Source organism: Lycorma delicatula, chromosome 10 (genome assembly GCF_047948215.1).
Source record: "Lycorma delicatula isolate Av1 chromosome 10, ASM4794821v1, whole genome shotgun sequence".
Taxonomy (NCBI): domain Eukaryota; kingdom Metazoa; phylum Arthropoda; class Insecta; order Hemiptera; family Fulgoridae; genus Lycorma; species Lycorma delicatula.
Window position 1 is genome coordinate 27688093 of NC_134464.1, and position 14203 is coordinate 27702295.

At 32.5% G+C, this 14203-nt stretch overlaps 1 protein-coding gene across 1 annotated transcript in view; it reads right to left on the reverse strand.

The window, feature by feature from the left end:
• Positions 1-10192: 10192 nt before the first annotated feature.
• LOC142331724 (uncharacterized) overlaps positions 10193-14203 on the reverse strand; it is a 53202-nt gene continuing 49191 nt past the window's right edge. Inside the window, exon 3 of the mRNA XM_075377771.1 lies at positions 10193-10370. Within this exon, the coding sequence (XP_075233886.1) occupies positions 10204-10370 (167 nt within the window). The 3' untranslated portion in view covers positions 10193-10203. The remainder of the gene's footprint in view (positions 10371-14203) is intronic.

Sequence of the window (14203 nt, forward strand, 5' to 3'; positions counted from 1 at the left end):
TTTGGGAAGACGCGTTCACCACTTGACCAACCCCGTGGGTGGAATTGTATGACACTGCCTGGATGAAATCTCACTCTCTTGGTGTCTGCCTGTTCTTCCTGGATAATGTCGGCAATTTCAAAAGTGATTAGTTAGTGGTCACTGAGGGTCTCCTCCCACACACCTCCCATCCCATCAATCTCTGCAAGCCTCTCATGCTGAAAAATGTCAGATCCGCGACAGATCCCCTCTAACTCAAACGTCATTTCGCCTTTTCGATTGACGCACTTAAGGTCCACTGAAGGCATAGCGTCCTCAAGAACTCTGCCTCTATGATCATCGATGATTGACCCCCCCCCCAATTTCTTGCCTTAACGTTAAAATGTTCGCCTACCACGACAATTTTCGACCTCCATCTGGCAATCTCTTCTACCAAATCCCACATAAACTACAAGGTCGATGTTAGGCGATAGATATACACTAAACATCCTTTTCCACCCATATATCCAGGCGGATATACATCCGCCTTTTTCACCCATACATATACGGGCCCTGCCCCCTTATTATGTACTGCCGCTGTACCACAGGAGGCTAATAACGCCGCACCAGAAATCAGCCGACACCACCCATCTATCATCAGCGATTGTTCTTCGATCCGGCTCGCTCAATAATATAATCTCAGAACCGCGTTGGACAGCTATTTCCCAATAGGTATCCATAGCTCTGCCACTCCCATTCTCATTAAATTGAAAAACTCGCATTAACAGGTGAATTTTTCATCATTGCAGCCCTCATCAGCCCCTCCGACACGTGGTTTCCCTTTGGTCTCTGTATTAACTGGCCGCTGCTGACACATTACTCTTTTGGTCCTCTCCATTACATCTAAAACATAGTCTAGACCGGTCTCACCCTCCGCAATTCGCAGTCATACGGCCATTCTCCCCGCATTTGAAACAGCTCAATGTTTCCTCCCTCCGGTACATTCTGAAATTAATCCAGCCTATCTGTACCCTCTTAACCTAGGATAACTTACGCCCCACAAACCCAAGCATCATTATCGTGGCATTCTGCAACCCTCCGTAAGCCGGTCGCAAGGATGTAACTCTCAAATCCGCCTCCATGCAGTCAGCATACGTCGACACCAACTTGACCACCTCAGCAACTGTCGCGTCATGTTCTAAAGCTTTTATATAGCAGTACATAGGACGAGCTCGTTGACGGAGCTCTTTGACCTTAATCACCTGATAGACTGCTGTAACTCACTCGCTTGCTTTGCCTTGACACGCATTTGTATTTCATCAGCGTTCCCTTTCCTAACTGATATCACTTCAGCCATACTATTATCCACTCCTTCCTTTACGGGTTTAACAGTTCAGCGAAGCTCCGCTCCTCGGCTCTAATCGACATTGTACGTGACGGCTCACCCTGTCGGGTCGCCTTTCGCTCTCCAGTAGACTCATCAATGTATAACATCCGCTCCTTACCTCTCTCTTTTTTCCTGTTTAGCCTCCGGTAACTACCGTTTAGATAATTCTTCAGAGGATGAATGAGGATGATGTGTATGAGTGTAAATGAAGTGTAGTCTTGTACATTCTCAGTTCGACCATTCCTGAGATGTGTGGTTAATTGAAACCCAACCACCAAAGAACACCAATATCCACGATCTAGTATTCAAGTCCGTGTAAAAATAACTGGCTTTACTAGGACTTGAACGCTGGAACTCTCGGCTTCCAAATCAGCTGATTTGGAAAGACGCGTTCACCACTAGATCAACCCGGTTATCCGCTCCTTACCTGGCCGTCTACCACTGCACTCTAGTAATCTTTTCAAGATGGCTCCAGTTCTACAGCCGGGAACACAAGGAACTTCCACTCCCATATTTCCTAGTTACCTGGCGCTCCTGAAGCAGTCGACTATCATGCCGTCTACATCCTCTGAGTTCACTACTATCATATAGATAGTACCTCCCACATCTATTTCCTCACCACCGAATACATCCTTGGGTGCACGACTGTCAACCAATAATACTCCACTCTTAATCTCAGACTTATCTTCTAATTTCCTGACACTTGGCGCTATTCGATAAGCTGTACTAGTCTATTTAGCTGCAGTAGGTCGCAAATCATGTATTAACACAATGTCTCGTCCTTTCTTGTCTGTGAATAAAGTATTAGCCATTTTCATCATCTTGAGAATTTCCTCACCACAGTGCTTGGCAACAAGTATAGGAAACGTCGTCACCAATGCCCTCCTCCAATTTCCTAATTATATCATCAGCCTGATCATTCTGAGTGTCTGAGTGGCCTTATCAGACCCTGGCCTTATTCCTGCTCTAAAAACGCTACATAAACTCTGATTCTCAGACCCTCTTAAATTACTTAAAGAATCACAATTAAACTTTCTACGGAACGCACGTTTAACTGTAACTACAGATTTACATTTAGTAAACTGAGAAATACAGAAGCCTTTCTGTATTTTGTTGTTCAGGAATTGTCATCTACGCTAGCGATGCTGTCAAGCGGAAAGACAGGGAATCAATCCTTGTGCACAACTAAAGCTGTTTTTTTGCTCTTTCAAGTTTGTCCTTTTTTCCATTCAAGATATATTATAACAAACTAAAACCCCGGTATATTTTTTTGTATATATGGTACATTGAAATTGAAGAAAGATTTTATGGAAAAAAAAAAATTGGTTACGAATCGAAGTATAGTAATCCAATACCAATCAATTAAGGAAAAAATTATCCCCGACTATTATTTGAAATTATATCACGTAATAATAATGCTGCTACTCGTAAATCATATCACCACCATATCTGTGGATACGAATTCGTACACTACCAGGTCAACCTAAAGATTAGGGATCTGACCTTATTCCAATGTGCACGAATGACTATCGGGATTGGTTAAATAGAGTAGTAAAAAAAGAACTCATTTCCTGGATTCTTATTTGATCTATTTTATAAAACAACAGACAACAGTTAAATGGTACCTACCCAACCCTTAGTATCTTATGTTGCACTTAAAAAATGTCGAGAAACATTGGATAAAATAATTAATTATTAAAATTCAGTAGATTTTTATTGTAGTTTTCCCGTTTAATAAATAATAAAAATAACAGTCGTAATTGTGTTATGTTTTATTTAATTCAGAATGATAAAAATTCCGTTTTTCTCAGAATAACACTTTCTTATAGGGATTATTGGTGGGTGGTATGAAATATAAGTACTTATTTTTTGTAAGAGCTGCTTATAAAAAAAAATAATCTTTTTTTGTGATTTACTCATATCATCAGAAATATATTAAATATAAAAGGCACATAAAAAATACTTTCTTTTATTTACACTGGATCAGTATCAACTAGGCCACTGATACGGCCGTAACAACAAAAGAACCATTTTGTAAGACTAGAAATAAATTTTGTTCCACGAAAAAATACAATGGGCTGTAGAAAACTGTTGTTAAAAATTTCTTTCGTTAAAATGTAAAACGTGGTAGCGTTTGAAGGTTTAATAATAATCGTCGTAGGAACACAAATCCCTTGGCTGAGTAGAGATGGACGTTTCGCGCGGAGTTCCCGATCGAATCCCTGTCAGGCATGTCATCTTTTCACATGCTATCAATTTCCACCGGGCTAGCGAACATAGCTGTTGCTTGCTTTTTCGTAACAAAAATAAGAATAAAAACACGAATCCCCTTTCGCGTGTTTCTATATTTTAACTTCCTTGAATGAAGTAAAGGAAGTATTGTGATCGCGAAAAATTTATGTTTTCAGATTTCAACAGAAATATCCATTTTGACTATCCCTGTATCCATTTTGACTAGTTTCAACATAACGTCTGTACGTACGTATATATCTTGCATAACTCAAAAAACGATTAGCCGTAGCATGTTGAAATTTTGGATTAGGACTGTTGTTACATCTAGTTTTGCACCTCCCCTTTTGACTGCGATTGACTGAATCAAAAGTGTCCAAAAAAAGCACAAAATCCAAAAAGATTGGATTTTGAACTTTTTTTTTAATTGCCCTAATTAAGAGAGCTTTTCAACGATATATAATAACTGGTACTTATATTCATTATTTACAGTTATAGCCAAATAAAATTTGTATTAATGAAATATTTGGATCTTACAAGGGAAAGGCACATCGGTTCGAATCCGACTTCATCTCCTTTTTTTTAACTTTTTTTTTTAATTTAAATATATTGATTTGATTTGAATTGATATTTTGATTTGAAGTTTTCCTAAATAACGATTTCAGTACATTTTTTTAAATTTGTTACGAGTTGGTTTATTCGATGAAGATTTATAACCCGGTTTTTTGGTATTTCTTTGAGAAAGTTAAATTAAATTTCTGCCAATTCGAGGCTTTCGGTTAGAAATGCCTAATGATCTGTGAAAGCTAAATAGTTAATTTGAGTCCTTTTGTTTTTATTCTTAGAATTAGAAGATGGATTTCTAATTCTTCTAATTAGAGATTGCAAACCTAATTATTTTTTCCTAAAACCGTGTTGAAAAAAATTGCTGTCTGTCTCCTTCTCTGACTCAGAAATTTGCTGATCAGAAATGGTTCTGAAATTTCACTTATGAACTAAATTTTGGAAAAGGTATCGGTCCAGATTTCTTAAACTAATTTTCTGGTTTTAGAATCGAATTATGTTTTTTTCTTTTTCAATTTACTATTTTTTTTTTTTTAATTTCCGAATGATATAATACCATAATTATTCGGAATTCTACTGAGCTATACGTAACTCTCATGTCCTACAACCTCAACTGCAGACTATTAATATGATCATAAAATTTTCGTAATAATTAAATCAAGTGATAATTAAAAACTATTTAAAAATTAAATAATGAATGAATTATAAGGCAATGTTATATAGATAGTCTTCCGGGAAGGTAGGAATAATAGACGAGAAATTTTAGAAGTAATACAACTTGCCTAAAATATAGAATGTCTGATCTGCTCCAGAAGCACTGATCTATATTATACCAAACGTTTGTACCCCTAGAGTAAACAGTACACTCAATGTAAAATTAAAAATGAATTACAAAACATAAGGAAAATTATTACAGCATACAAATTTTATCAGCGTATATGATGCAATAAATTTAATATATTTTTATTGTATTAAAATAGAATTCGTTTGTGTTGGGCAAAATAATAATAATAATGTTTTAATGCAGACATTTTTATTTTGAATTTAGAAATAACTTCTCGTTAATTTATTTATTTATTCCATATTTAGTAATACCGGTTTACATTATATACTGGATTATTTACATTCTAACATATATATAAACAATGCCTTAAAAGTTATTCAGTGATTTATAACAAAATTATATTAAATTCTTTTTTTCTACAAATTACATAATGATGAACTATACGTATTATTCATTAGTACAACTTAAACATTTATACATTTTTCTGTTGTTCTGAAATGTATAAGCAACACATTTTGATAACCAGCGCAATAAATTTTACGTAATCCTATTTTTATGTTCTTGTATATGTTTGGGTGTCAATAAAAAAAAACCTTATTTTTGGTAAAGTGTGAAAAAAAATTGTTTCTATTTAAAGATAGTACACTAGTTGCCTTGGAATAAGACTGTGTTTTAATCTGTCCAGTATACCAGCAACTTGGTAACCTATGAGTACTTAACGTATTTTACAGGAATTCTTACAGTAATCTAGAAAGTTTTAATCTTGCTCTTTCAGTAATGTGTTGCGCATGTGCGACAGAGAGTGAGTGTGAGAAAGTGTATGTGTGTGTGTGTGTGTGTGTGTGTGTGTGTGTGTGTGTGTGTGTGTGTGTGTGTGTGTGTGCGTGTGTGAAACTGTGTGTGTTTTGAGTGTGAGTGAGACAGAGAGAAAGGTTTGTAGTTCAATCCAATTGATTACTTCTGCATAACAAGCCAAAAAATTGCCATAACAGTTTTTCTTAGTAAAATTTAAGATTTTATTTAGAGAAAAAACAATTTTGTTCACTGTATATTTGAGCTGGTCAATTCAGATTAACTGTTACATTACGGTACATTTTATAAATTACTACAGATTAAAAAAAAAAAACAAAAAAATAGAACAGAACAGTGAAGTGCACTTATCTTAAACCATTAAAAAACAAAAAAAAAACAGAAAACTTTTATTTTAATAGTTATTTTTAATTGTTTTAAACTAAAAGCCCAAAGCAGTTTACCCTAACCTATTCTAATTTCTGCGTAAAGCAGATATCTTCCTTTTACCTGTTTAGCCTCTAGAAATTACAGTCAGGTATTACTTCAGAGGATGAATGTGAATGATATGTATGAGGTTAAATGAAGTGTAGCCTTGTACAGTCTCAGTTCGACCATTCCTGAGATGTATGGTTAATTGAAACCCAACAACCAAAGAACACCGGTATCTAAGAACTAGTATTGAAAAACGTATAAAAAGCTGGAACTCTCGATTTCCAAATCAGCTGATTTGCAAAGACACGTTCACCACTAGACCAACCCGGTAGGTCAAAGCAGAATATCTAACAAAATGTTTACACACTTCAGATAATCAAAACATATACCACACCAAATCTGCTGTAAATATTCTTATATGGCAATGTCACCATGTAAATTGCCAAAAATATTAATCAGATAATTTACGGTTTATTCCTCCTTCAAAACTATTGCCACTGACCTAATAGGCAACCACAACGATTCAGTAATTTGTGTGTGGAATACCAAAAAACCTCGACACTCCAGAAATGGCTGTTGTCCGAAGCCAAATGAAAGCTTAAATTAACATCCTGTTCTTTGGAGCCGGAAACCTATGGTTGCGGGTACATTTGGTCAGTTTAGAAAGAACTATGGCCCTTAATTAATGTACTGGCATATACCAGATGAATATAATTCTTCCAGTCGGTTACCGTAAAATTGAGAACGTATCAAATTCTTCCAAATGAAATTATTTTATGGCATACTTCTTAATTAAAACATATATAAGGATGGTAATCTAAACTGTTCTAACCAAGCCGATTCAAGTATTAAAATTTCCATAAGCATTCTTTTTTTTTCGACGTCATCTGTTTATTTTCACAGAGACAAGGTCATTGCAAACCTTCCGAGCAATTCTGCGAAAATCACGTAGAATTTTTTTCCCAGCAGAAACAAGGCATAATTTAAGGTGAGACATGATTAAATAGCTAAACTACAAACACAAGGCTAATATTACAAATTAAACAACCACAAACTCAAACCGGTCGTTTCTGAGAAGCTAAGTATGACATTATTACATTGTATTTACCGTACAGAAGAAAAAAATTAAAAAATGCAGATTTAAACTACAAAAAAATTTTAGTAATTTTTATTTCCATTCTTTATTAAAAAAAAGCCCTCAGTGATTAATGGGCAGAATCGAAATTCATTATTTGTCGGTGTCTTGAAGAATTTCTATGGTTGAATTTTTTTTATTTTTTTTGCTGGCCGCCGTGGCGCGTGTGGTAGCGACTCGGCCTTTAATCGGGAGATCCGGGTTCGAATTCCGGTCAGGCATGGCATTTTCACACGCTACAAATCATTTATCTCATCCTCTGAAGCAATATCTAACGGTGGTCCTGGGGGTTAAACAAAAAAAAAAAGCTTCAGTGACTCCATAGATAGATACTTTTTCACCATCTACTCTTTTGTTCATTTTCAATTTATTCCTCTTTATTTTGAGTTTTATGGATTTAAATTAGATTTAGATTAGTCTATAAATATTGCAACTTTACCCTTGGGCCTAACCCTTTTCTTGGGGCCTTATTGTATTACGTAGTATTTTGTATCTTCTGCATTCTGTGAGGTTTTGCTGTTCGGTGCAGATTTTTTTTTTAGTGTTGTGTTGCTGCACTGGTGTAATATTAATGAATGTTTCTTTTCAGGCATTTTTTTTTTATGTTCTTACTGTTTTTTTGTTGCTGATTTTTCTATGTTTATATTGTTGTAAGACTTGTTTTCTTCTCTTGTATTTGTATATGTTGTGTGACTTTTTTCTTTGTATGTAGTTTCATAATCTGTTTTCTGTATTTTGATGTATGTTGTTTGCTGTAACTGATGTGTTTCTGTTGATTTTCCTATTATGATGCGATTACAGTATGACGTATGAGTGTGTGAGTGGGCGTGTAACCCCCCTTCCAAAAGGAATGCTTCGTTAGCGGTTCCAGAAAGGGTGGTAGCCAGGGTGGCGTTTAGTCGGTAGTGCGCAGATTTACATACACATAATAACATCTTGCGGCACCTGTGAGCGAGCCCGACACTGCTTAGGTGTCCGTAAATGAGATTCCCCATCTCTTTAACAAAAAAAAAGGTAAGTCCATCCTTAAAATGATTTTGAAGAGGTTACTTCTAACCTCTCAATTTGCCTAAAGATATTATTTAACCTCTGGAATATACAGGTTGAAAGGACTAACAGGAAAAGTTGGACTGTCTAATTCCTTTATAAAAGAAATTACTCTCTCTCTCTCTGTGTGTTCGCGCGTGCGCGCGCGCGTGTTAACTTGAAGATAGACAGAATTTTAATTAAATTATGCTGAACGTTTCTTTAAGCATGAGAATTTATTCAGTCAAGAAAAGATTTAAACTTTCAAGTGATACCAATAACTAATTTTAGTCTTCCACCATTCTCTTTTTTCAATTAGTGTCTTGCGTTATAAAAAAATAAGCACAGGGCGCTCGCAGAAAAAATGTAGAAAGAAGCAATTATCGCGACAAACATAATTATTTTTTATCTATTCATGCACATCTACACCACCTGACAAAAGATTATAATATGATTAAAGGATAAATTTAAAAACGGATTTGTAAAGTTCGACTATTGTATAAGGTTAAATGGTATTAATTCCAATAATTATCTGACTATTCTGTTTTAATGGAAAGTAAAATAATATTTCAAGTTGACGTGCTTTTTTCATTAGTAATAAATAATAAACTCTACGTATAACCTATCAGTAATGTACGTGAATACGTGAGCATAGATATGATTTCCCTTAGGGTATTACTGGCATCCGATGACATTTATACTGCACTGAGAACTTTTATCCAGAACAAAACAATAACTAAAATTAACTTAAATTTAAATTATTTCATAACGTACACATAAATATACCCGATGGTCACCGATCATTCACTTTTTATTTGTATAATTATTAGTTTGATGGCCATAGTTCATAATTTGAAATGTTACATCCAAGGCCGTGTTAAATAGTACCTATTGCCAAATTAATAATACGTAACCAAAGACGAATTAATTAAAGTGTAGATGAAAAACCAGTCGGACCATTAATATAATTACGCAATGCCCTTTCGTCTTAGCGGTACATCTTCAAAAAAATATAAATTAATGCAATCGTCATAAGAAATATATATTTTATTAGTTATAACTCTTACATTTTTTTTAAATGTACATAATTTTTAAAGCATATTTAATATAATTATTTAAAAATATTGTAATTAGGTTAAAAACGATGTTACGGAACTTTCATAGTATTACTATAATGGTTAAAATTTAACCTTTATCCTAATGATAAAATTTTAAATGTTATTTACTCTTAAAGTTTTATTTACTTTATAATATGAAAGAAAATAGATTTAATTTGACTAGAATTTTTTTTGTAATTAATAAAAGTAACGAAAATATTATGTCCTTCTAAGAAAATGATTTTTAAAACATTTTTAACAATTTGGCTGCCGATCTGATTGCTGTTGTGGCCCGAGAATATAATTTATTCATACTTGTTTCATTTTTCGGCGTTTAATAAAAATCTATTTTCAAATAAACTAAAAAAATAGAAAGATAATTTTTGGCATTAATGTTCTACTGGTGATTTTGATAGTTATAATTTTTCTTGTTATTTTACTCGTATTATAAATTTAAGAAAAAACTCCTTTTTTCAATCTGATTTATAAGGGTGTTATTGATGGATAAAGATAAGTCTTTATCCTGCCTTCTGGAGAATATAGTTGACAGAATGTTTAAAACAATACAATATATCCCAGATTACCGGAATCAAAGTCAACTTGATTGCTACGTAATAAAATAAGTTTTTTTAATGTTTTTCAGAAATAAAGATCACAAAATAAAATAAAATAAGAGCTATTTAGTATTTCAAGATGGCAAATTTATTTACCCAAAAATGACATTCACAAGAATAATTATCATATAAAGTCAGGATTAGTAAGGAAATGAGGAGTGAAGTGGTTGCTCTCTGGGCTAAGTTTACTGTTGCACAATATCAAATGAAGCTCTGCGGAAATCAAGATGACATTCATAACTGACGGTTGTTTTGGTGTGTGGGGAGATGTTAAACGGGAAGATATGTCGAAATTTTCCGGAAGTCGAATCACGGTACCCAATACAATAGATAGTTTTCTTATGAGATCTACCTAAAACAGGTGAAGTATGTACAATTAATATTTAAATATTAACATAAACTAAAAAAAGATCGCATTTAACATACGTTTCTTTCTTTTGGGTAGCCAAATTGGTTACTTTCTTCCGTGGGTATATATTACGTAAGATCGTATGATTTCTTTACTGATCAGTGAAGAGAAATGGAAATAGGAATTCAGCTACTTTTGGAGGATATTTTATTTTCATTTTTTGGAACACGTAACTAATTACACATTTATCATGCAACAAGGACAGAACATATATATCTACGGTTTAATAAAAATTTATAAATCTTTTAAAATTTATCAACAGTTTTAGATTAGAAAATAATTATCGAAAGAAATATCAGTGGTAGATTAAGTGAATAGAACCACTGTAAAAGTATATTTTCCATTACCATTTAAGTTTAAATACCTTATTTAATCTTCTAAGAATTTCTTTATTCCATATCATATCCCTTTAACTAAAGTAAGTCCCTGAAAATCAAAATTGCGAAGCTCCCTTATTTATTTTTTTCAACGATACTTACTTAAAATAATACTGCAATTTCAATTTTCCATTTCAATCAAAACAAAATTTAAAAGCAGTTCCCTTAAAATCAAATTTTAATAGAGCCGATAAATTGTAAAAGAATAATTATAATAAAAATAACAATAAAATTATTGACAAAAATTATGTAAATAATACATAAATTTCGTTCAATTACAGTAAATTTAAGTTGTCAGTAGATTCATTACTCGAAACGGGATATTTTACCGGTATAGTAATTATTATTATAGTATAATAAAAGGTGAATGGATTTTAAATTATAGCCCAGAATCGATTACATCAATGCATGATAAAATTTAGACTGTTATCGATTATAATTAGATTATTAAGTTATTATATAATTAAATAACCTAATAATTAATTACAATTATTGTTATTATTATGTATGTATATACAATAATTTTGTCATAAATAGCAATTTATGAAAAGGTAAACGTCTTATAATAGCATATATTCAGTTATAGTGGTAATGGGCTATTAATTTTAATAAACGTCTAACGGAATCAACGGTAAATAATAATGACTATTATATTCCACATTATTACTTTTAAATCGATAAAGTGAATCTAATATTTAAATATACATCGTTTAAATAAATATTTGATTCACACATTTACTATATAAACAATACTTATTACTTTAATTTACTACAGTAATTCAATATAACAATAATTTCCAGGAACTCAACAATGACTGTGGTAAGTACTCGAATAATTTAATAAGTTTAATATTATAAACACATATATTAATTAAAGATATTTAATTAGTATCTAAAAATCACATTAAAAACTATAATTTTTACGGTAAACTTGGCTTTTTAGGTAGATTTCATAAGAAAGTTACCTAATGTAATGGGTATCATATTTCGACTTCCGGAAAATTTCACGTTTACAACTCTAAGACACCACAACCACCGTCCCGTCAGTTCAAAAGTTTATATATATATATATATATATATATATATATGTTTATATTTCACTTTCTTGCGAACACGATAACTGTTGTAATTTTGCGCCAATCACTTTCAAATTGATACATAAAATATAACGACCCAAAATCTCAGTCGAGTTCGTTAATGGGCAAAATCGGACCATGGAGATTTTTCGAAAAACCAAACTATCACTAACTTTCCTATTAAGTAAAATATCGAATTATTTTAAAGTTCCTACTATTCTTTGGATAAGGGCCTAAAACTTATTTAAGTAAAGATTTTTGATATCACCAACCATTGGCCCAGAGGATGGGAAAAATGGGGTTCCGAAGACAAAAAAAAATCATATCTCCCTTATTAGGCACAGTGTCGAATCGGTTTAAAATGTTCCTTAGTCCTCTAAACATTAACTAAAACTTTTGTTTGAAAAAATTTTTGATATGATCAACCCTTATGGCAAGGGATGGCCAAAATGTTGCTGGAATTGTAAGAAGATGAGGCTTGTCGTATGCTAAACATGTGAAACTTTATTTCATATCAACCATTGTCGTATTGAGTAAATTTGAAGTTTTTCTTAACTTCAAGGTGGATATATTTTTTATCTCCTACTTAGCACCGATGAAATCTACCCCCGCCTTTTTACGTGCCGTAACGGATTGTTTGGTTAATTTATAAATTTTTGGGTACTTACGTATCTAACGCCACCGCAGCTACAACTTTATTTAAAAACAAAGTAGTCAATCGGATTTCGGTGGAAAATGGGCTGATATAGAGTTTAACATAGATTCAAAATAGTCTCTTTATTAATTTTAATAAATGGTTATTTATATTTATATATTTTATAAATATAATTTAACCAAATTTAACCTACGCTGGCTAACCTTGACTAATTAACAGGAGTGTTTTGATTATTTAAATAATAAATAATTGCAACAATTATTGAATTTATTAAATAAATACTCAAAAAATTACGGTGTTAATTAGTCAAGGTTAGTGAGCGAAGCGAGCGTAAGTTAAGTTTGGATAAATTATATTTATAAAATAAATAAATATAAATAACCATTTATTAAAATTAATAAAGAGACAGTTCATTTTCCACCGAAATCCGATTGACTACTTTGTTTTTAAATAAAGCTGTAGCTGCGGTGGCGTTAATACGTAAGTACCAATTTTTATTCACTACGCTTTTGAGTAAGAAAGACCTTAATTAGTTTTTTAATTAGGCTTTTTAATTAGCTTTGGACCTATAATAATGTAAAGTAATATTAATTAGGGAAAACAAAACTATTAGGAAAATATATTACTTACTTGTATTAAAATTACAACTTTTACTTAATACAACGGAATGTATTTAGAATAGTACAACAATGACAAAAGCTTCAACAAGAAATCCGAGTAAAAATTTTTATATCTTTTAATATTTATACTAGCTCCAGCGCATGTCTCCATAGCTAGGCTCTCATGTTGGATGAGGGGTGGGGGGGGGGTGCCCTGGAAGGAGGTGTCTCGTAATGTTATTATTAGGTGTCCAAACCTTTTGTGTAAAAATGTTTTTTTTTGTTTTTTATTTAATGATGAAAATTAATCACGAAAAAATATCATTAAATCTTCCCAATTAAATTTGATTTAGATCGCTTTAGGCATTTTTTAAAGATTGCACACTCATCATTTTCATCAAGATCCATAATATTCATATGCAAATTCACTAAATACCATCCAAAGAAAAACATTAAACTATCAACCTATATAGACATCTTTTCAGCCACAATCCTTCATGAGATCGTTGCATTTTTCATAGAAGGGAATAGACAGTCAGGAATAGAGAATGCATTACGTGTCAACGTTTAAAGATTTTTTATGTAGTCGTAGGAATGTTTATAGCCTTTTATTAATACTTTAAAATGATTAGGAGATTTCGATTATAAAAAGGGATTATAAATAAAGGAAAAGCTTGATCAGTGAGAAAATTAATATTTCCACCGTGAAAAGCCTTTCCAGGCAACTAGGACCTAAGCCTTGAGACTGTACAAGACTATACTTCACTCACATTCATAAATATCATCCTCTGAAGTAATACCTGACGGTGATTCCCGGAGGCTAAACAGAAAAAAAAATAGTATAAATTTAAAAGTGAAAATAAAATAGCACCCAACCCTAGTAAAGCTCTCAGGAAATCAGGCATGTTTACCCATATAGAATCAGCATACTGTGTACGAGTATAACATTGGTTTACAGCTTAAATATATGCTCCAATAAAAATATATGATTTCCTGTAGGGAAAATTTCCTCTTATGTGAATGACTTTCCTGAAGACACAGTCACTAGAAAACAAATAAATATTTCCTA